Genomic DNA, 22,423 nt, shown 5'->3' with positions numbered 1-22,423 from the left:
TGGCTGGCAACTTTGTATTATGGATCTGGCGCAGGTGATTTCCGGTCATCGACTCTTTCCATTCATTCTCCCATTGAGTATGGTCGGCCATGATTTCTCAATAGAAAAGACCATGACTTCCCTGGAAAGATCACACATAATCATGGCCTTTCCATTATGTGACTTCACTCTGTGACAGTTAAAGGGCGGTGAGATAGGCGGTGAATATTTACAGCAAAATAAGTATTGGTATTGGCCTTACGTGGTCGTTATCGTCCCCCGTAGTCAATAAATGCACGGAGCAACTTGAAACTGATACGGAGTGGGTCTATGTGGCTAGGAGCTGTACACTCGCCAGCCCCCGCAAATCACTCAAACTTGAACCAAACAACTCCTCCAGTTGCAATACTGAGAAAGTTGTTTCAGTTCGGCCTTCTATCTTTGCAGTCTTTTGTTTCATTCGAGTCCCAGAACCCACTTCTATCAGCATGTCTGAATCACCGCCGCCTCCATCCTGGAACATTGGCACTATGGCCAACAGTGCTATAAACTTCCTTCGTTTACCAGTTTTGGCATCATCTGGTCTAGCTGTCGTTGCCAGCGGAATCCTCTACTTTAAGCAAAAGTAGGCCATTGTCCCTGAAACAAGACTCGAAAAATTCCTCGAGCTAACTAGGCTCCAGTGAAGCGATTTACCCCCGCAGTGTCCCTGCCGATGCGCGAACCAATGTGCCGAGTCCCAGTCAATTCAAAATCACAGAATTTGAAGATCTCCAACTCCCAACTCCGGATGGAGAAACGCTTCACGCATACTTCCTACCCCAGCCTACAGGCCGGGTCAAGCGCAACTTGACCATCATAATGTTTCACGGGAATGCTGGTAACATTGGCCATCGAGTTCCTATCGCCAAAGCGCTTCAGGATACGTTGAAGTGTAATGTTATGTTGCTGGAATATCGAGGATACGGGAAATCCACCGGTACCCCGGATGAAGTGGGCCTGAAGATCGACGCCCAGACCGGCTTGGACTATCTGCTCCAACGCCCCGATACGAAAGATACCAAGCTTGTCGCATATGGTCAGAGCTTAGGTGGTTCTGTTGCGATCAATCTCGTTAATACCAACCAAAATAAGTTCGCTGGACTGATCTTGGAAAACACTTTCCTTAGTATTCGCAAGTTGATTCCTGTGTAAGTTTTCTCATCATACTCACCTTGACGAGCAAGGAAGACTAACACGACTACAGACTCGTTCCTCCAGCTCGTTACCTCGCACGTTTCTGCCATCAGACCTGGCAAAGCGAGGACTGGCTTCCCAATATCAAAAGTGTTCCCATCCTGTTCTTAAGTGGACTCCAGGATGAACTCGTGCCGTACGTTGATCCATTGGATCGCATTTGACATTGTACTGATTTTCTTCTAGGCCCTCGCACATGGCAGGATTATTTTCTCTTTGCCAGTCGGAGACTAAGATCTGGCGCACACTGCCCCACGGCGCTCATAATGACTCGGTGGCTGAGCCAGGCTACTTCGACCACATCCACGGCTTCATTTCCGAAGAGGTAATGGATTAAGATAATCGCATCTGCCACTGGTTATCTGAACAACCCGGATTTTACGCCTACCTAGTCCGATTATGATTATTCCCCATCAGACCAACCATGATACCCACTCTCACGATGGATGAACGAGAGTTTTTGTATTTGATTCTGTTCAGCGGCTTTAGGACTTGCTTTGTGTTATCTATGGAGGGGCATGGCACTCAGCAGACCCCTTCGCCAACTAAATAGCCGTGATACTCGATTGATCTTCTGTGCTTGTCGTCGAGGCTACTTCTTTTTTATCTTCTTGTGACTACTACTTTGCTTGTATCGCCTCTTTATCCTCGGCGGGTACTTCGGATTCGGATTCTTGCTCGTCTTGCTATCATGTACATCAGGGCATAGCCTCAACCTGCAGTATTGCAAATTTCGTACACTACTCTCTCATGGGATCTATTTCATATCTTATTCGTATATAAAGCTAGACCATTCAGTACCTTGCATGTCTGCATATCTATTTGTCAGCAGATGATCGGCAGGTCCACTGGCAGCATGTCGCACATGTTAGTACTTATATCTCTGATTCATCCCCCAAACTTGAAGTTTCACCTGAATTTGAATACTCGTCCGGTAGTATGGCATTCATCCAAAAAGAATTCACCACCACACCACCCCTCCCAACGGGAGATACATCCCAGGACAACAGCCCATGGACACTCCTCAGTCCAGGAATCTGGGAACTTCACCTAAACGGCTCAAACGAGCACAAATCCGTTCTTCAATGGTGGGAACCAAATACAGAAACTAGTTCCGAGCGCATATCACACTCTTTCATCGAGGAGGTATGTTTCTTGAAGGGAGGGTTGGAGGATCTATACCTCTCTGAGGCGTGGGGTGTCGGAGCTTATGCCTTTCGGTTGCCGGGGATGCTGCATGGGCCTTATAAGGCTTCTAAGGATGGGTGTTTGATGATTGTTAAGGTTTTGCCTGCTGTTGGCAACGAAGGTGGGATGCCGTGATGGGACATAAAGACTCAAGAGTCATTGAAAGGGTCTGATATATAAGGGGGCAATGATGTTAGTGCATACTGGGAATGAGAGAGATAAGAGGACTTGAGCAGATCAATAGGGATTGCAAATTGGGCCACCAGATCGATGGATGCTACAAGTAGATCTTAATAATCCAAGTACAAAAACGCAGGGGGCTGCTAAGACCCGGTTAAGCTTATTTGAAGCCCCACAGGTATTCATCCCATGTTTGGACGTCAGTGGTTAGGCCAGAAGGTCCTCAAATGAGTACCGAGTTACCCTCCACTAGGAAATTAAAAAAAAGAAAAATAAATGTAAAGATTGAAAGTTTTTATTTCGCCAGTATCATACGTCATGGCAAGCAAGGCCGATAATCCATGTTTTAATCGACTATATCTTCACTGGCTTCAGGAATCTCACCAGCATTCACCTCAGCCTCAGCTGATTCTGATGGCTCAACCGCTTCAGAAGTTTCAGTCTGCTCTTGAAGACCAGAGACAGACTCCTCCAGTCCCTGCTCAATCTCCTGGAGAACACCTTCCTGCTCTCGCTCAACTTCCTCCTCCTTTTCCTCCGCCTCTTCCCAATCATCCACCACCTCAATAGGCTGGGTCTTCAACGAATTGCCAGCACCAATACCCGAACGAAGCACCAACCGCTCCTTCTTAGATCCCTCCTGGAATGCTTCTCCAGAAAGTGCCGAAAATATCGTCCGACTACCAAATGGATTCTGAACAGGGGTACTACTCCTAGTACTAGGCCCACTGTTCTCACCGGGCTTCTTAGCTCGAGAGGCAACTTGCGCCCAGCCATCTCCACTTACACCAGACTCTGCTTTCGCGGCGTTACGCGCGGCTTTAGCTTCTAGTGCGGCGAGACGCTGTACTTCGCGCTCCTTAGTACGTTCGCGTTCGCGGAACTTGACACACGCGCGGACACTCATGCCGCCAATACCGATAGCGGAGAGGGTACCAAGGCCAAAAACTGGAGGTGTCCAGGTTAAAGGTTTCAGGACGAAAACGTGACGGTGTGGTTCTGGGTCGTGGCTTTCTGTGACGAAGCCCCAGTCTGTGGCTAGAGAATGGGTAAATGCACGGAGGGTGGATTTAGCGGGTTGGAAGCGGGTAGATCGATTTGAAGGATCGATTGCTAGCGAGTGCAAGGTTGACTCGTATGTCTGGAGAGTCGATAATGAGACGCTGGATGCAAGTTTGATATATTGGTCCAGAGTCTCGGCTGAGTATGGGAGATTGTTGGCAGAGAAAGCTTGCACGGTTGTCGATTGGTTGATGTCGATGCCAAGGGCAGATGCAAGAGAGCGATTCCGCTCCAGGCGGCCGCACTCATCGTCACAGGTTAGAGGTGTAAGTACAGGTAGACGTTCTGGCTGTTGGAGCTGGCCCTTGGAGGTGACAGCTTTGGCGGCATTGCACTTTCGTTGCTGACGCAGTCGTCCACAGCCACACGTTGCTGTGCTCATGGAAGGGCAGGGTGTCTTCTCTGGGCAGGGATATGGTGCATGGCAAGAATCAGAGCATGGGTGACCACACAAAGATTTACTTTTTCCGCAGGCCTGCTGACAAGGCTTATTGGCATCTTCACATTCTCCGGGTCGATGACAATCCTTCTTGCAGAAGTGAGAACCACATTTGAGTGGCGCTCCACAAACCTGTCCGCAACGTGAATCTGTAAGCCAGCAGGGCACATTTTTCATCACCCGCTTGCCACACAAACACTCTTTCTCTGTCAGGAAAGGACACTTTGGACATGACTCTTCATCGACGTGGCAATTATGCGCTGTCTGAGGATGACCACATGGCTTTGGGCGTTCACAAGGGAAAGAACATGGCGGAGGTTGAGTTCCACATGGCTGTGGTGGGTACAGTATTGATCGTCCGCAGTTGCATGCAACTTCCTCGAAAATAGCCTCGCGACAAGTATTACAGGCACCTTTGTGGCAAAGCTCAGGACATGTGTGTTTCCCACATTTCAACAATCGACCACAAATACGAGTACATATGTGCTCAGCTTCGATATCCTCGTCAGAAGGGCGGAGATGACCCTTCAACTTGCGACGCAGGGCCTGCCGCTCTATGGCCTTCTGTTCTCCAGGGCAGCATCTTTCAGAGCACGCATGGCGACCACAATGCAGTGTAGCTTTACACGTGCGGAAGCATTGAGGATGCTGTACATCGCCTTGATGGCAAATACTCATTGATGTGCTACGGCCGCATCGACAATCAACAGGCACATGGCGCAAACAAGCTCCGCATGGGCCGGTATGGCAGATTTGGTCACAGGAATGACCACATGCAAGCATCTTACCACAGGATTCCTGGCAGTGGGGGATTGTGTCCTCACACGAAGTTCGAGGGGAGTAACCAGAAATGTCTGTCAGTTTGGTTTTACCGCATGGGCACCGAATAACAACATCTGGCGACCTTGGGCAATGGGCGGGATTAAAATCTTGAGGATGGCAGTTCTTTTGGCATGAATGAAGCCCACAATCAAATGATCGGCCACAAGTGTCATTGCAACTGAAACAACCTGTCCATTCTTCTTCGACTCCATCACGAGTTGTTTGGCTGTCCATTTCCTCCTCCTTCGAGCTACACAGCATTTCCGTATCTACTTTTCCACAGTAGCAACGAGCCTCAAGCTTGACTTCACAAGCTCCACACAGCCCTTCATGACATGGAAGAGGGCAGGTATGCTCACCGCAAGGCAACAAGTCACCGCATATTTCTCCACAGCTCCATCCTTGCTCATAATCTGTGTCTTGACATCTTTTTGCGCTAGAGTTTCTCCCACAAAAACAATCCTGGGTTGGACCCATAGCGGTACAAGGAGCACATGGACCAGCGTGACAGGTTTTATCGCAGGGATGGGGGCAGCCTTTGCGGACTCGGGAACATGTCTGACCACATGAATGAGGAGGAAGACCAGGGAAGGGTCTAGGATCAACCTCCTTCTCACACCAACAAGTGTAAGTGGTTGGGAAATTCTCGTGAGAAAGATTGCAACCAGGGCATCGCCAGGCACGAGTGGGCGCAGGGCCTTCGCCACCATCTGGTTCGCGATTGTTATTCTGCGCAGCCGCGCCTTCATTCGTGGACCACTTTTTGATGCAGCTCATGTGGAAGACAGTCCAACATAACTCGCAGGACCAGACCTTGGATCTTCGTCCAAGTTCACTTGTGCAAATGGGACATTCGTATAAATTGTGGGCAATATCTTCATGAATGCGGGTCGTAATATCGTCTGCTATTGATTTTGTCGTGACCTTTGGCGGCTTCGGTGGTCCTTTAGGTTTCGTTTTCCCCTTTCCCTTGGATGCGGATTGTGTAGACTCTACAGGTCGCGGTGCTCCTGGTACAAAATCCGGTACATCAGCTCGGAGACCTGGCTCATCCTCCCCGGCGATTTCCAGATTTTGATTGGAAAACTCTTGGCCTTCCTTCGTTAATCGAGCTCCAAATCCTCGAGCCCGCATTCCACGGGACTGAGGTTGAGTTGGTTGTCCAGAAGATTCTCCAATATCCGTCGACGCTTGCTGTGTGCCATTACCACGGCCTCTTCGGGGTCTGGGTGCCTTCCCTTCACGATTTCCTCTCCGCTGACGAGATTGGCCATTTGATCTGCCGGAGTCTGGCGCAACATCCTGCTGTATCTCCGGCGTCTGTAATGATGGCTGAGCTTCCGCTGGTTGTGTTTGTATATTTTGACGACCTTCGCGGTTTGCGGGGCCCCTCCCACGGCGTCGATTGCGGGAACGAGGGGCAGTCGGTGGAGTTTGAACTGGTACGGAATCGGACATGGCCTGCGTGACCAGTAGTGTCTGACTTGGCACAGACGATATGCTCATATATGGGTGGGCTTGTGAGGAATTCGAACCAACAATTGACAAAGTAATGTTGGGTGACTACTGCGGGGAACTGGCGAGCTCTTTAAATCGCGATGAGTGGGATTTGGATGAGGTAAAATTCAAACAATATAATAAGGGTAAGCAACGCAAAATGCAGAAGAGGAAAATATAGCACCCTCAGAAAAGCAAGCAGCATTTAACAGGCGATGAACCTATCTGGAAAGCTCCGACAAAAACCTCAAACGGCAGTATAAGGCGGAGCATTTGGCGGTGAAGTGGTGGCGGCGTGAGTCAATGGGAGTCGCAGTGACTCAATGCATAGTGGAGTCGGTCCACCAAACCCGAGTCAGGGTAAATTCGAAATACGCAGTTACGCAGTTAAATGCACAACGTTTGATCCTGATTGATTTGATATCCCATCAATCAGTGGAAATTGCAGACTGGGCCCTATTCCGACTCTAGACGATATCCACTACGGAGTACTCCGTAGACAACTTGAAGGCGCGAGGGCCGCCATGGCTCACCACCCGGCGCGATGATAAGACAGAACTCATGATAATCTTGGCATACTCAGCCCTAAGGATTCGAAATGTTCACTGGAACCTTGGAAATATGGGATCATACTACATAAAACAAATATGCGCAAGCTGGAAACCGAGGGTAGACTTTTCACTATCAGTTCATCTGCATTCTTCAGCTGGTCTATGTCCAAATGCTGTTTATATCATGATTTTAGCGGTCACCTGCCAGTGGCTACTGGCTTATCGTGAATTCCAAGGCCCTATGTAGTCTTGAAGCTTCAGCACGCAGATATAGGAGTCCAAAATTTGAAGGGCCTGAAAGAACAAATGACCTAGTGATCGAAACTGATAATGACCTGGACTCCGCATACTTCCCGGGGCCGTACAGCTGATTCTATGGTCAGACAGTCAATTTAGTAAAAGCTAACGTTTATCAGACCAAATAATGATTTATTACAGTTCGATCCCTGCGTCGCTCGCGCATATTTTGTTTTGCATTTTAAGCACATGTGTGGATATTCAATCGCCATGTCTTCGAGTTATTCCAACCTCTCCGAAATCATTAACCTTGGAATTGCGTTGGCTAGCTGAGATAATCGACTGGCTCCCAAATTCTTTCATTCAATCCTATTATTTGAGTTCAAAATGTACGTAAGTAGATTCGATGATCATCCACAATTCGATTCATAATGGATATGAGCTGTCGGCAGCTCAATTCAAGTTCCAGGCTCATGGAGATCCATGACTCAAGAGCCCACTGGAATCCCTCATATCTCAACTCGCCGGTAGTGGTCGGTCTCCAGACGGCTTCCACCTTGACGCGATGGAAATAAATTTTCTTTCCAGCCGTAATAGCCACCCAGATTACAGGTTGGTACCATACAACACGAGTTGCAGAGCAATGGATTCTTTGCCTTTCTTCTGACTTCCATACTTGATTATGCATATACAAGCGCTGCATAGCCCAGAGAACTTGGGTATTTGCCAGTTCATCAATTCTTTCGCCTTCACGAAAACAGGCCACAGCGAGAATGATGCCGGATTCTGCGGGTAAACTTGAATGCCATTCATCGCGGAGCCAGCTGCCCACACAAAGTTCTGGACTCCGACCCATGTCATCATCTTGACGAGGAAGACACTGATAGACTCAGAAATCATCCAGAGAGTGAAAAAGTCATGCCAGAATCGAGTATGGTTGAAATTTCCCCCGACCTGGTCTTGGTTTGCTGAGCCTTCTGAGGAAATGGATGAGGCGAGGATGAGCTCGCTTGTGGGGAGGATACCGAGGATATCGATAGAATGGGAGTTCATCCAGGGGGCAAAATAATGCTGCCAGAATTGAGTCCGGTCGAAATTTCCCCAATCTTGGTCTTGGTCTTTTAAGTCTTTTGGGAAAATAGAGGAGGCGCGGTTGATCTTCTTTGTGGAGGGGGGGGGGTTTCCGTACCACGGCGTCTGATTTTGATAAACTCGCTCACAGCGACTGAGATCCGAAGAAACGCTCATGTCTACTATCTAAAATTCATTGCTGTTAGTACTGGAGCAGGCTTTTTCCTCATATGAGTCCACAAGATACTGACCGATTTGAGTATTATGGAATGATCCGGTCTGGTGAGTTTCTCGAACGGGGAGAAGATATGGGCCTTTATACTTCAGAGAATTGAATAGGTTTCGAGAACTGTCTCGTCCCAATCCCGATTGATTCCTTTCCTTTGCTACGCATTTGGATGCCTGGCGGGGTCCCATTCATTTTTTCTTTTCTTTTTGTGTGATACAATTGGTCCAGAGAATGGCTCGATTTCACCTCCAGGGCTTGTCTATGAGATCAACTTCTAGACGCCAACCAACGCAAAGATACCTAATCAAGGACCATAGGTAGTTCAAGTTGGGTGTAAATTTGGGGCTAATTGAAAAACCTATATTGGATTTGTATGCAGATCACTAATTTTGGCGGAAAATGCGCTACCTTGCGTGTCAAGACAGTCGGAAATCGTCTGTTCCAGCCGCACCGAGCCACATTATGCTCCATACAAGCTGGACTAAAAAAGGCTGAAATGAAGAGGCTGCCTAGCAAACACACGTCATATCTGTCTCCGTTGCCGCAGATTAATGACAGGATGGCTGAGTCGTAATTCTGAAGACTAAGGAAAGCCCTACATGCGGCGCTTGGTTACCTGCCCCTGTTATCGCCAGACAAGTATCAGGCACTTTGACAAACAGGGGGAAAAACTAGAAATCCCTGTAGAAAAGGCTGGAATATTATCACCAGTCCCGGCCTATCATTCAATTTTCCAATAGTTCATCTGAGACTGCCCGAGGAATCAAATGGGTTTCAGTATAGTTCAGGGCTCCTATAATACCTCACTCCCACGAATGAAATCCGTTCTAAATGATAGGCACTGGGTCAGAGAGCCATAAGCAGACGTGTTGAGGCTTTTTCAAAGGTACCACCGGCATTCCTCTTCGCTGCCCACATTGTACCCTTAGTTGATTCAGTTATAGTTGATCTGATGGTTCTGTTGGAAGACCTCCTAGGTGCTATCTGCTCAGTCACCCCTGGTAGCGTGGCTTATACATATTACCTAGGTAGTTGGTTTCCTAATTTGCCAAAGGGTGGTAATTTGACAACGCTTCAAAATCTCCCCTTTTCTCCAGATTCTGTTCGCTAAGCACAAGGCACCAGCAGTGCAGTGGATATAATAACGAAATGTCAAAGCCCTCAGTAAATACACGTGGACCTGTAGTATTTGCCCTAGATCAATTGAAGCGTGGGGCATTAATACGCTGGGTGATTTAGTTATTAATAGGAAGCAATTTAAGAGGCGAAGCATATGGTTTGGTATGCCATCGTTCATCTAGCATCATGTTGGTGAAATATTGAGACCAGACCAGACCAGAACTTATTCCTAATATCCCAATTGGAACTGCTCAGACTTCAATCTGTGAATGTGCTATTCCAACGTACCTTCCACCATTTGTCTACGTTTCCTCAGCCAGACTGCAGCACGAAGAGGGAAAGAGGCAAGTGACGTGGAGGAAGATCTAATAAGGGAACGTGGCTCTTGTGGATTTGAGTCTTGGATTTAGTGACATATTGATGCATGTCGTGTATTCTCGCTCCAATCTGGTCAGGCATCTTTAGAATGTTTGAAAGTGTCTCCGATGAGTTCAGCCTTGGAAAACTGTCTGATCGGTTGATGTCAGCCTCGAGGCTCTAGCCTATGGGTCATCTCACTACAGATGGATCGATTTTATCTGTGACGTGCCAGTTGTCTCACTTCAGTGTCTGCCTCCGCCACTTTTCTCATTCTTCCAAGTTCCCAATCTCCAGTTTCAAGCCCAAGTGACTTTCAAGATTTGAGGACAGTCATTTGGAAAGGAATCTCAGTCGCGTCATGCAATCTCATGAAGCCCCCGGCCCGCCTGGTGACAAGAAAGAAGATGAGAAGGACGACCAGAAGGAAAACAAAATGGAGGACCGTTTGCGAGAAATGTGGGCAAAAGTCCTTCAACAGCCCATTCACACACTTGAAGCAAGTTCGAATTTTTTCCTATCTGGAGGCGACTCTCTATTGGCAATACACCTAGGTGCTCTAGCTCACGAAAATCTCTGGCACTTGACCTTCCAGGATGTATACACTCATCCGATCTTAAGCGACATGGCCCAAATGGTCCGCCCTCTGAAAAAGCTACCCCTCGAGTCAGACCCAAAGCCTCAGCTTGAAATCCCAAACCCGGTTAGGTCCTTGATTGCAAAGGAAGTCAAAGTTGACAGCAATGTAATCCAGTTCATATGCCCTGCTAGTGCAACCCAAGAGGGCTTCATAGCCCTTGCTGCAACTAATGGTGACGCGCACATCATCCGATACACATTCATCGTTCCGCGTGAGGTCGATCTCCCTCAACTCAAAGAATCCTGGCGACGCGTTGTGAAGGCTCATCAGATCTTACGAACGCGTTTTTACCACACGGCGACCGGAATGTATCAGGTTGTGCTGAATGATGACTTTCATTGGGAGACACAAGATATAGAGAGTTCTACCTCTATCAAAGATAAGATCAACAATGACTTTCATAATTTGAATGGTCCACTGAGCCGCTTCTATTTGCTGACCCATGATGACAATTCTCATCTGTTGGTATGGGCTGTCAGTCGCGCGTTGACTGACGATTGTACAAGCTCTCAAATCTTTGCAGAAGTCCATGCGGCGTATGTACATAATTCTGAAATACCTCCAGAGCGGCCTTTTAGTGTGTTCACCCAGGCAGATGGCACCATGCCTTTTGAGAAGATCAGTTACTTCTGGAAAGAACAGTTAAATCGTGGAACAGTTGTCGAATATCCAGTCTTACCATTTTCACAGTTTCAACCCATTACAAGTTCGCAACTCTTGGACCAATTTTGTGTTTCCTGCCCTTTGGCTCCGTCCCAGTATACCTTCGCTTTGAGGGTCCGAGCCGCGTGGGCAATTACCGTTAGCGAAGTCACACAGTACCGCCATGTACTTTTCGGCCTTAGCTTGGGTGGTCGTAATGGATTTCACAACGTGGCCGGTCCAACAGCGACGACTGTTCCTCTTCGTATTCTCGTCAAGCCAGACCAGCCTCTTACTGAGTTCCTAGGGATTCTCCAGCAACAAGCCCTGGATATGATGCCGTATGAACACACTGGAATGAATTGCATTGCAAAAATTGGGGCTTCCTGCCCTCGATCATACTCTTACAAGGTTCAGAATTTGCTCATCGTTCAAGTTCCCCAAGATGTAAAATCACGCCCCCAAGCGGGCAATACGGGATGGATCTATCCAAACAGAACTGATACAGTTTGGCCATATGCGCTCGTTGTTCATGTCCGACCTGAAGTTGCAGCGGTGGAGATTTTGATGGAATACGATGACAAAGTTTTTAACAAAGAGGAGATACAAGGCCTCATGACCCTTTTCTCACTCATTCTCTTACGAATTCTCGGAGGTCCAGAGAGTCAAACTGTCGGTGAGATACTTACTGGGCTATCACCTCCCACCAAGGGAACAGAACCTTGCCAAGATGGCAGAATGATTGAGTATTGCGGTCGCTCCTTCGATGCTACAAAAATCGAAAATCAGATAGCAGATATCATTGGAATTGATCAGTCTTCATGCTATGTGAAGCTTCTCCAGCTCGGCAAGGAGGCGAATGATGTTGTTTTGAGCACATTTATTGACACATGCAGCAGCGACGCTGATGGCTTCGCGCAATATGTCTCAATACTGGAGGCTGAGCTCGGCAAACATCTTCCTACTCATATGACTCCAGGACTCTACCTTCCATTTCCAATTGTCCACGAGCTATCACCTCACCAGCGACAGCTCATCAACTCAAAATATTCACAGAAAACAACATTCAACTCTTCATCCTCATTTGTCATGTCTTCCATTGGATGCCTCACCCTTGCAGAAGATATACTCATTGACTGCTGGGAGCAGGTTCTCGGTATTAAAATCGTCTCCTTAGATGCAAATTTTGTTTCGTTAGGTGGTGATTCAATCAAGGCTGTACGGCTAACCCATGCTGCTCGAGTAGCCAACCTGCAATTATCAGTCAATACTGTTCTCCGGAAGCCAGTGTTGAGGCACATGGCTGTAGCTGCATCAATCATTGAAATGACACCCAATAGAGAAAACGCCTTATCAACAGCATGTGATCTCAGTGCACTCAAAGAATCGAAGTCCTTTCTTGTCGACACAGGTGAATGCAATTCACAGGCGATATTTCCCGTCACTCCGTACCAAAATTCAACATTTTCCGATTCTTTGCGTAATTCAGGAAGCTGTGTGCTACAAAGTCTATACAGACTCTACTCCGAATTTGATGTCAAGAAATTTGAGCGGGCCTGGAATCGGGTCTGTGTCGAATTCCCTAGCTTGCGGACCACATTAGTTCACGCCAAAAATGGTAGCTTGCTTCAAGTCATTTCCAGTGAAGTGACAAAGCCCGAGAAACTTCAATTTGCAAACCTCGATGACCTCAAAAATCACATGAAACATATCCTTCCTACAGTGACCCAGCTTGATGCTTGCTTAAGCCAAATCATCCTAGCTGACGTTGGACCGCAAAAAGAACTAGAAAGGTACATGGTGTTGTCCATACACCAAGCCATTTTCGATGCTCACACCCTAGTGCGAATCCACAAAGCTCTCATACAGGCATACCATGATGATGGCATTCTAACCCACTCTGTCGCACTTGGAGAGTATGTTACCTTCCTTGATAGCCAAAACACCGCCATGGCATCAAGATATTGGAGGCACTATCTCAAAGGCGCAGAGGCAACAATCTTCCCTCCCTATCCATCCCGTGATTACATTACCCATCCAGATCAGGAACATAAAGTTATTTTACGACTTCGACAATCTCCAATTCAGACAATCACAATTCCAACCGTCATCCGGGCTGCATGGGGAATACTCTTAACAACCCTCACTCGCACCCGCGACGCAACCTACTGCGAGCTAGACAGTGGCCGCACAGCCAAAAAAGACAACATAGAGCATTACGCAGGTCCGACCTCAAACTTAATCCCCATCCGAGTCAAAGTCGAAAGCAAGCTGAATTTGACGATCCGAAACTTCCTGGGTGAGATCCAAATCCAAACTTCGAGAATGAGACCCTACACAGGACTGGGGCTTGAAACGATCGCATCCTTCCTACCGGAAAATTTCAAGCTCTTTGATTTCCACAGCTTGCTTGTTATTCACAATGATACTGGAAAGGAGAAGGTGCCGGAGAAGGATATTCCCATGCGTGCTATGAGCAGTTCTATGAAATTGGATGGTTGTCTTGGACTTATGTTACAATGTGTTATTACGACTGGGGGAGTGTGTATGAATATTCGATGGGATGAGATGTTGATCTCCAACAGTCTCATTGAGATCTTATGTTTAAGAATGGAGTTCTTGTTACGGGCTATGGTTGAGGGGAATCCACTTGTCACTGTGGAGGAGCTTCGAGGGAAGTGTTGTTCCTTGTGAAATGTTATCTCAAGTTGATGTTAAAGTTGTTTTGATTTTTTGAAAAGTGTACGAGTACATGAGTATGTAGAGAAATTCATTACTCTATTCATATTCCAATGTTGGAATCACATGTGCAAGTAATTCAAGTTTTGAGCCCTGTTAAACGGACAACCCAGTTACTGGATAAAGCACACCCTGTGTCCTGAACATTTCGAATAGGGTTAACTTCAACTGGCGCATGCATACTAATTACTTGAAAATTTTGGTGGCTGTGACACCCGTGGATGTGTAGGGCGAACTAGGCCTTCAGCACTTGGAGGTTTTCATTTAACAAATCTCCAAGTTAGGCCTCTTCATTCATGAAACGGTTGAACCCGGAGAGTAACCAGTTGAACTAAAGCACATTCTATTTTTGGTTGAAACAACTGTCAAGAAGACTCGGTGTTTCAAAATTGAAACTACACTGTGAAACATCGTACAACTAATCATTAACTTGATAGATGGCCTGAAACATGTCATTTTATCACGATGCAATTTTGGCAATCGAATGAACGAATCCGATAGTAAAACCAGATCCCATAAATTTAGAACGAGTAGAGCAGTGTGGCAATAAAAGCGCTATGCAGAAAACCAAACCCATTTTCAGTCCGTGAAAGTGAAACGAAAAGACACCAAATTATCTCCGAGAAAAGAAAACTAAGAACTGTCGTGTTGTAATTCCTCCCAAAGTAACCTTTCCTTAAGCAAAAACGACGATCTCGCCGCGGTCATTGCGTCTTAACCGCAACGCACGCCAGAGATCCTTCTCATCCTCACTGCGACATTCATGATTAGCATGACTCCTTCTATTATCACGGCTACGGTCAGCAACATACCCATCTGTGAAATCGCGGTGGAAGCGCTTCAAGGCCTTGTGCACCGAGCAGCCGCGTTCAGTGTCGCGGGAAACGAGAGACAGGAAATGTCCCGCCAGTTCACGCGGCATAACGTCCTCTGCGCGGGCCGGGGGCTTGGATTGTCTGTAAACAGTGACCTCGTGGTTGTCGTGGTGTGGGTCGTCATCAGTTTGCTTGAGACGGCGAGAAGGTCGGTCACCGTCAGTAGGGTTGGAGCTCTTGCGCTTCGATTTGCGGCTTTCACCGAGGTTATCCGACGCGGTACGGGTGCGGTGGGATTTCTTCTTGCGCACTTCGAGTTGGACATCACCACTGGAGTCGCTGCCACGGCGAGAGCGAACAACTGGGCGAGAACCTTGGTCACTGCTGGCAGAGATAACAGATCCGGTGCCGCCGAACATGGAAGAGACCAGACGCTCAGCCCGGTTCTTGATAGTGATGCCCAAGCCGGGATCACCGTTGCCATGGGCTTCCTTCCCATTTCGCTTGCTACGCTTGATGGGGAGGAGGCATCTTGGTAGCCACGGGAACCATGAGCCGGGGTATCGTCAAGTTCGTGCGAAGGCGAGCGCATCATACGGTTCAAGCCGCCGGTAAGGCCAGAGTGGTTGAGAATCGGGGTTCCGGCGTTGTTGATAACACTCGATGGGGCATCCATCATATCAGTGTCGATATCCTGCTGAGGACTGTTAAAGGTTTCCTCTTGGCCACGCTTGCGCTTCTTCTCGCTGACAGAGCCAGGTGCGCGCTTTTCCTCCTTGCGGCGATCCTTCTTTTTCTTAGGTGCCGGAGTAACAAACTCTGTCGAATCATTAGGCACATTGCTAGGATACATGGATGGGGGAATAGGGTCGGCGCCATATGAAAAGCCGTTCTCCTCGTAGGCAATATCGTAATTACCTTCATCGTCGGACTTGGCATCCAGCTTAGCCAGAGAGGTGCTGGCCTTGAACAGAGACGGGGCCTCCTTGACCATGGACATCTGCTCCTTGGGAGGGGCCAGAGAGGTCTTGGACGCATTGGGGGTCTCCTCAGTGACAAGGTAATCAAAGACATTGACATCCTTGCCACTGTTTTTCAGGGCCTCGGCCGTGGGCTTAGACTCGACCACAGGTGGGGGCGTGGGTGCTGGTGGGGGCGGCGCATCAACGGATTTCACAATGACATTGTCAGACTCGGAGGCGGACTCCACTCGAGGTTGCTGGTTGCGCGCATTGGCATTGGCCTTTGCATTTGCGTTCTTGTTGTTCTGGCCCTTCTTTTGACCCTTGGCGGGTTTCTCCTTGTACAGCGCACCTTGATACTTTTGTTCCTCGGACATGCACGACTAGAGGGAAATCAATGTCAGCGCATACACATCGAGTAACACAAAAATGAAACAAAAGACATCGATGCTCCCCGGAGTGAAGCTCTGGAGGATATGCCCCTTGCGACATGTGATAACCCATGTTGGAATGGGTTGCGCATGAATCGAATGGGGCCCAGGATAATGCGACAACTAGGGCAATGAACAGAAGGGAAAAAAATAAACACGAACCGTATGGGCTCTGTACTCAGTGCCATAGAAATGGACCATACAGTCAATGCAAGTGTAGGACGCGCCTCGGCATTGACCGCGGTGAGGGTCGAGCTTCTTTTTCGTGAGGACATCTCCACACGCCTGCGTGACACCGTCAGTAAGCTTCTTCAGTATCCTGTGATCCCTTCGCGCGGGGACCATTGGCAATGCGACATCGAATAAATCTCACGCACCTCGCAGGAAAAGGACACCATGATGTATATGACCCCACTAGGGACGTCTCAAGCGCCGGCGCAGAGTAAGTTTCAAGTCGTGAAGTATGGATCAATGTAAGAAGTCAAGGGAGTAGAAAAGGATTCTAGAATAGATTCGAACTTTGGGATCGAATAATTCCAGGAAAGGGAGAAAGTGAGAAGAAGAAGAGTATCCCTTGGTAGGAAAGGACGTGCAGATTGCGCCTTCCTGGTAATTGCTCTTTCTCTTTTTTTCCCTTTTTTTCCCTTTTTTTTGCGCGTCGAGGGAGGCGCGTGGATTGGCGCTAGTCCAAATATGGGCAGAACGCTAGACTGTATTAGGGAATTCTTATCCTTATCGATAAGAGATAAGTCGCAGTTGATAAGAGTTGATAAGATCCACTCTGTTATAGTGAGAAAGAGACTGGATGAAACAAGAATTATAAGGCCTGGATTCCAAGATCATAGTATATATGCATCAGATTCAGACTCGAACTTTCTCACCCCTGACTTCAATATTCCCATGAGTCCGGGGTACCCGGTACCATAAAGCCAAAATCAAAGCAACAACCCCCCCTTCCCGCCGTACGGTTTCATAGTCGCGCCTGAACGCGACATCGAGAGAGGCTAAGAAACACTAGACCCCGAGTGGGATCCCCGTGCACCCCAGCCGATCGTGATCGCATGGTTGGTTCACTTGTCAAGGGGCCTTGTCAGGAGACCAGTCATTTTCATTTGTTATCAGCTGAAGGCACTGACATTCTAGTGATCCGTTCAACCCCTCCTACTAGTCATCCTGGGCCCCACCTATTTTTGGCAAGAAAGTCTGATCAGGTTCCCTAGCTGACATGAACATTTGAACCATGCATTCCGTATGTTGTGGTTGGAATATTGCAAGTGAAGAACTGCCCAGGTGGTTCCAACGCATATCCTGGACCGTCTGATTGTTGCATTGTACCCTACTCTAGTACTCCATAGTTCATGCATGATTACTATGCCTGGATATTCGATCTCTATTTTCTTTGCAACGGTGTTTGATTTTTATTTTTATTGTTTATTTTGCATGGGATCCTGTCATCATAGCGATTTCCTATGCAGCTAAACATTAGGCCTACAGGATTCGCCCTCTATCACGAGGATGCAACATGACATCCATCGCTACGCTAGATCGTCACCTACCATCCTGCAAGATAACAAGAGTCAAAACAAAGGAGAAAAACAGACTTTTGTCTTTGCTTAGTGCTTCCCACGTCCGAGTCGGAAATTATCTAGAGACAACGGTGTACGGGTAGACTCCACGCTAAGTCTAGACATGAGGGTCATGCGCCTCTGACAGACCTGGGATCACCGGATCGGGGACATCCTGGCCGCGCGAGCAGTCCGGTCATGCACCGTGGGGAGACCCGGCGATCGGCAGTCTGAATCCCTGTTCGCCATGATTCTTTCCCTGCGCCCACACTGCTCGGGTATAGATACTCGAGATCCTCGATGTCTCTACGTCAGATATACTAAGGTGGGCATGGATTACCGATCTTCGCGGGGATCGTGGCCTCCGAGTCGGACTTTTGAACGTTTATCATGCAGGAAGGGTATATATAAGAATATCATCAAAGCGCAATATGTACAGTACGGTAAGAGACCAGCTCCATCGAATGCTGAAAGAGGGGGCGGCATTTAGTATAGACGCCATGCAAGATCGACGATTGTCGCAGCAGTATTTTTTTCCCATCCCCAGGGAAGGTGTTATTAAAACTTCAGCAGTATCATGTTCATCCACGAGTGGTTCTAATTCGTTCAATCAGTAAGACATTCAATCCACACTAGCGCATCCACCAACCGGATAATCAGCGGGACACTAACGCTTCTTTGGAGATTTCCACAGCCAGGTGATCGTGCGCATCCGAGGTACTAGTTTGCGCATTGGTAGCCGAGCGCCCATCCTCACTTTCAGAACGGTCCTCGCCACCTTCCGTCTTCTCCTCCTCGTCGGCACAGCCGCAATCGTAGAAGGATCCTAGATTGTTACAATCGAACTCGGGTTTCTCGAGCATCGCATTGACCTCGTTATGAATAAAGCATGCCCATCCCGCCGCAGCCTTCCGTGAGGATACCTGTGGCGGATATTTGCTCAAATGTTGTTGGAAGTGTTCAGCGCATTCGCCGCTGTTGCATTGTTAGCCCCTCATTTCACTTCATGTCACACGGGCGTGGCGAAGAGAGTAGTAAAGCTCCCTATATAAAGCGGGAGGACGTAGAATATGATCGTACCAAGGATAGAGACGCGCAAAAAGATGGATGTATGAACGTAAGGCGTCTTGTTCGTCTTGTGTAGGCTTTTCGGGAAATCGCGCCATGACGGTGTGGAAGTACTTCCATGTTGCGCGACCGAGCTCAGCTCTAGAAAGAGGAATGGCCACAGGCCCATCGGTCAGCATGACTTCAAGACAGATAGTAGTTACGCGCTGATTGGTGCCCTTTCTTACTTTACTGTTTCGTTCCCAAGCTTCGGCATTACCACTGCCCCTTTCAGTAAGTCCTCTTGGATGGTGATCCCCGGTGCCGGCGTCGTAACATGGGTAATGTGCCCAGGGGCTCGGACGGCAGGACTAGGCGGGCCTTGTGGACGAACGAATAGGAAGAAGACGAGACATATCGAGAGAGCGACGCTGATGAAGATCCGTGTGATCTGCCGGTTGGCCATACTGGGTGGAGGGATGGAGGATTGCGCGAGAAGGGATAAAACGTCACAACAACCAGCTTTAAGGACAAAACAGGGAGTTCCCTGACTGGAGAAGCGATTAAAGGGTTCACTTTAGGGATTTGCAGAAAGATAGGAGTAAAATGAACCGAAAAGCTTCAAGAGAATTGATTCCACGTGTCGGCTTAGTCATGGGTGGCAGATCGAGATTCTTTATTCCTTTATTTGTTCATCCATGGGTGGTCTGATCTACTTTTAGATCAATTCAACTGGATAGCATTGAATTATCATTCCTCTGTACTAATACTGCGATTGGAATTATACAATTGTCTCATACCCCGACTATTGTTCCCGTCGATCATCTTTCTCCGGTTTTAAGAACATCCAGACCCACATCGGATATGCTCCGTAAACTAAGAAGGGCCCGAGTGGTAGTTCGTCAGAGTTCAACAGACCGCCACAACCGGGCATCTTTATTGGATCCTTCCATGCACATAATTGACCGATTCTCATTCCACATTCATGCACGCTGCATCTCATTTTGAACAACCGAGTCGTTCAGACTAGGAGGCAAATCCTCCTTGCTTGTGCCCCAGTCACTCTCTTGGTCCCCAAGCGTCAATTCGAGCGTCATACCCTGAGTGAAAAACTCGTGACCAATCCAATTCTTCGTGTAAGGTTGGCCATTCAGCTTAGCACTTTGAATGTAGATATTTTTGTAAGTGGGATCGAAATTGACGTTGCGAATCGTGGCTGTCTTGTTGGTCTCGGGATGGGTGACATCAATCGCCTCAAAGAAGGGCGGAATGATGAGGTACACATTTTGGCCAGGATTGGGGAATAAGCCTATCATGCTCCAGGCGAGGAATGAACCCATTGCGCCCGAGTCATCGTTTCCAGGAAGACCATTATCGGACGCGTTAAAAGTCCTTGGAATATAGCTGTGAGCGCGTTCGGCGGACAAGGCGGGTCGGCCGGCATAGTGGTATTCATATACCGTCAAGAAGACAGGTTCATTGCTGATATCAGCCAGTCCCGACTCATGGAAATAGTCTAATCGCGATACGAATGAATCCGGTCCGCCTAGAATTTCAATCAGGCTTGCCATATCGTGAGGCACATAACTAAGAAGAACGGTTAGCGACATGCGTTTGATAGCACTGGCGCAGACATACAATTGATACTCCCAAATACTTGATTCGAATGTCTCAGAGGGATTGGAAGTCAGAGAACACCAAGAAGCGAGGGCACTACAGGCAATTGGATCCTGAAATCCCCAAGTGCCATTGAGATACTTGGGCTGGAAGAAACCCGTGAAACCAGTGTCAGTTCCATTCTCAAGAAGCGACTTCTGATCGGACTTGAACAGATTCTTCCAGTTGTTAGAGCGCGAGAGATAAGTGGTATACTCCTGTTTCCCGAGACCCTTGCCCACAACTGAGACGCCATGGTCATTGTAAGCGTACTCCACTGTTCGCGAAATGCTGCGTGAGTTGGTCCCAAATCCCAAATAGTCAAAGTCCAGATATGGGATATAATTCAGGCGCTTCCAGCTCTGGAGCCCACCTCGACCCTCGTAGGACCATTCAAGTGGTTCATTCTCCGCATCATTGACCATGGCTTTATATGCCAGCTCCCAATCAATTCCAGTCAGATTCTTAACAAACGCATCAGCGATCACGACGTCTGCGTTCGAGCCGCCCTGAGTCCATCCTTTGCAAAGACTCATACGACAGTCTGGAAGCCATCCTTCATGCTTGAATGTGTCAAGTAAACTGCGAACCATCCTTGACTGGGCCTGTGGATCCAGGATTGTGAGGAATGGATGTTGCGCTCGGAATGCATCCCAGAGACAATAGAATGAATCAAAGTACGGCTCATCGCTCTCCCACAACGGATTCTCGCCAGTCATGTCCTGAGGCGAGAGCATGGTGCGATAAATCCCACTCCAGAACGCACTCAGCATATCATCACTTGCTCCTCCGGCAGTGACTTTGATCGGACTAAGCTTTTCTCTCCAAGCATCCTCCGCAATAGTTTGCAAGCGCTCAAAGTCATCGACTGGATCAGGGACTTCCGATTCGGCATTTGAGCATGCTTGATCAGAGCTGATAAAGCTGACACCAACTCTGGCCGTTACAACGCCGTCATCTGGCCTATCAAAGCTCATATACCCGCCTGCCTGGAGGTAAAAGTTATTGAAACCTCGAGTGGCAAACAGTTCCTTGGGTTCAGGGCCCGCTCGATTATTCACCCAGATTCCACCATCACGAACCGTAGCCCTGGCAAAATCAGCACAGAAATAAGTCTGATAATACCCAGCCCCGAAGCTAGGAAGAAACGTGCCATTCCCCTTAATACGGCCCGAGTCTGAATCGATGCTAATACTCGCATTTTGGCGACTATCCCACAAATCCGTAAGATCAACTCCAATCAAGGGATTCAAATCCTCTCCATCCAGAGTCTTACTCTCAGGAAACGTAAAACGATACAGGGCTGCCCGCCTCGAAGCTGTCATCTCCGCCCGAATTCCATTCTCCAGCTTCAGCACAAAATACCCGGGACGTGCTGTAACCGAGTCGTTGACATAGTGCACTGCGCGGGCCGATTTAAGGAACTTGCAATTATCAACCACGTTGTCGGGACAATATTGCGGGAATAAAGGGAACTGTCCCATAGAAGGGTTTCCTCCAGTACCACTGTCGTGCATATGGGAGAACCCGGTGACATTGCTTCCGTCTGCAGAGAAACCACCTGTGTTTTGGCCATCTACGTCTGCGACGGGCTTTGCGAGGCCATAAGGCAGACTTGCGCCGGCGAAGACGTTCCCGCCGCTTGTCGACCCAATGAGTGGGTTAACATAGTGCAGATCATCTCTTGTTGCTAACGCTGGATCCAAGAGCCGTAAGATTGTTATGCATGTTAAAAGGAGGCTGGCCTGCAGGCAAGGCATGATTTTCGACGAGGTCCTTCAGTGGTTGTTGATGTGGAATGTGTGTTGAACCACGCACCTGCCAAGTTTCTTGAAGAGTGCTGGAATTTCATTTTGTTTTCTTAAAGTAAAAGGAAACAGCAAAGTCCTCTTTTGGAATTCCCCATTTTAGATTGCAGCGTCACATTATTGTTGATGATCGGCATCCGGAGCATCCCTG

General features: G+C 48.1%; 7 protein-coding genes across 7 annotated transcripts; 2 read left to right on the top strand and 5 right to left on the bottom strand.

The window, feature by feature from the left end:
* Positions 1-467: 467 nt before the first annotated feature.
* N7483_003756 (alpha/beta hydrolase) lies at positions 468-1,552 on the top strand (the record flags this gene model as incomplete). Its single annotated transcript, XM_057087193.1, has 4 exons — positions 468-604; positions 663-1,169; positions 1,226-1,351; positions 1,402-1,552. The coding sequence occupies 4 exons, from the start codon at positions 468-470 to the stop codon at positions 1,550-1,552; spliced, it is 921 nt and encodes a 306-aa protein (XP_056947022.1).
* Positions 1,553-2,929: 1,377 nt separating this feature from the next.
* Positions 2,930-6,412, bottom strand: N7483_003755 (putative NF-X1 finger transcription factor; the record flags this gene model as incomplete). The annotated part of the gene is made up of 1 exon (XM_057087192.1): positions 2,930-6,412. One exon carries the CDS (start codon positions 6,410-6,412, stop codon positions 2,930-2,932), a length of 3,483 nt encoding a protein of 1,160 aa, XP_056947021.1.
* A 1,385-nt stretch (positions 6,413-7,797) lies between these two features.
* Positions 7,798-8,439, bottom strand: N7483_003754 (uncharacterized protein; the record flags this gene model as incomplete). Its single annotated transcript, XM_057087191.1, has 1 exon — positions 7,798-8,439. The coding sequence occupies one exon, from the start codon at positions 8,437-8,439 to the stop codon at positions 7,798-7,800; it is 642 nt and encodes a 213-aa protein (XP_056947020.1).
* A 1,889-nt stretch (positions 8,440-10,328) lies between these two features.
* N7483_003753 (acetyl-CoA synthetase-like protein) lies at positions 10,329-13,943 on the top strand (the record flags this gene model as incomplete). Its single annotated transcript, XM_057087190.1, has 1 exon — positions 10,329-13,943. The coding sequence occupies one exon, from the start codon at positions 10,329-10,331 to the stop codon at positions 13,941-13,943; it is 3,615 nt and encodes a 1,204-aa protein (XP_056947019.1).
* A 721-nt stretch (positions 13,944-14,664) lies between these two features.
* On the bottom strand, positions 14,665-16,594 carry N7483_003752 (LYAR-type C2HC zinc finger protein; the record flags this gene model as incomplete). The annotated part of the gene is made up of 4 exons (XM_057087189.1): positions 14,665-15,290; positions 15,347-16,148; positions 16,359-16,481; positions 16,574-16,594. 4 exons carry the CDS (start codon positions 16,592-16,594, stop codon positions 14,665-14,667), a joined length of 1,572 nt encoding a protein of 523 aa, XP_056947018.1.
* A 1,823-nt stretch (positions 16,595-18,417) lies between these two features.
* On the bottom strand, positions 18,418-19,274 carry N7483_003751 (flavin-linked sulfhydryl oxidase ERV2; the record flags this gene model as incomplete). The annotated part of the gene is made up of 3 exons (XM_057087188.1): positions 18,418-18,736; positions 18,842-18,970; positions 19,057-19,274. 3 exons carry the CDS (start codon positions 19,272-19,274, stop codon positions 18,418-18,420), a joined length of 666 nt encoding a protein of 221 aa, XP_056947017.1.
* Positions 19,275-19,791: 517 nt separating this feature from the next.
* N7483_003750 (GH92 family glycosyl hydrolase) lies at positions 19,792-22,224 on the bottom strand (the record flags this gene model as incomplete). The annotated part of the gene is made up of 1 exon (XM_057087187.1): positions 19,792-22,224. One exon carries the CDS (start codon positions 22,222-22,224, stop codon positions 19,792-19,794), a length of 2,433 nt encoding a protein of 810 aa, XP_056947016.1.
* Positions 22,225-22,423: the final 199 nt, after the last annotated feature.

Source organism: Penicillium malachiteum (assembly GCF_028827825.1).
Source record: "Penicillium malachiteum strain IBT 17515 chromosome Unknown utg000002l:1.0-8849297.0:1.0-8852440.0, whole genome shotgun sequence".
NCBI lineage: Eukaryota > Fungi > Ascomycota > Eurotiomycetes > Eurotiales > Aspergillaceae > Penicillium > Penicillium malachiteum.
The sequence above is the reverse complement of the archived record's forward strand: the minus strand, read 5'-3'. Positions and strand labels throughout refer to the sequence as shown.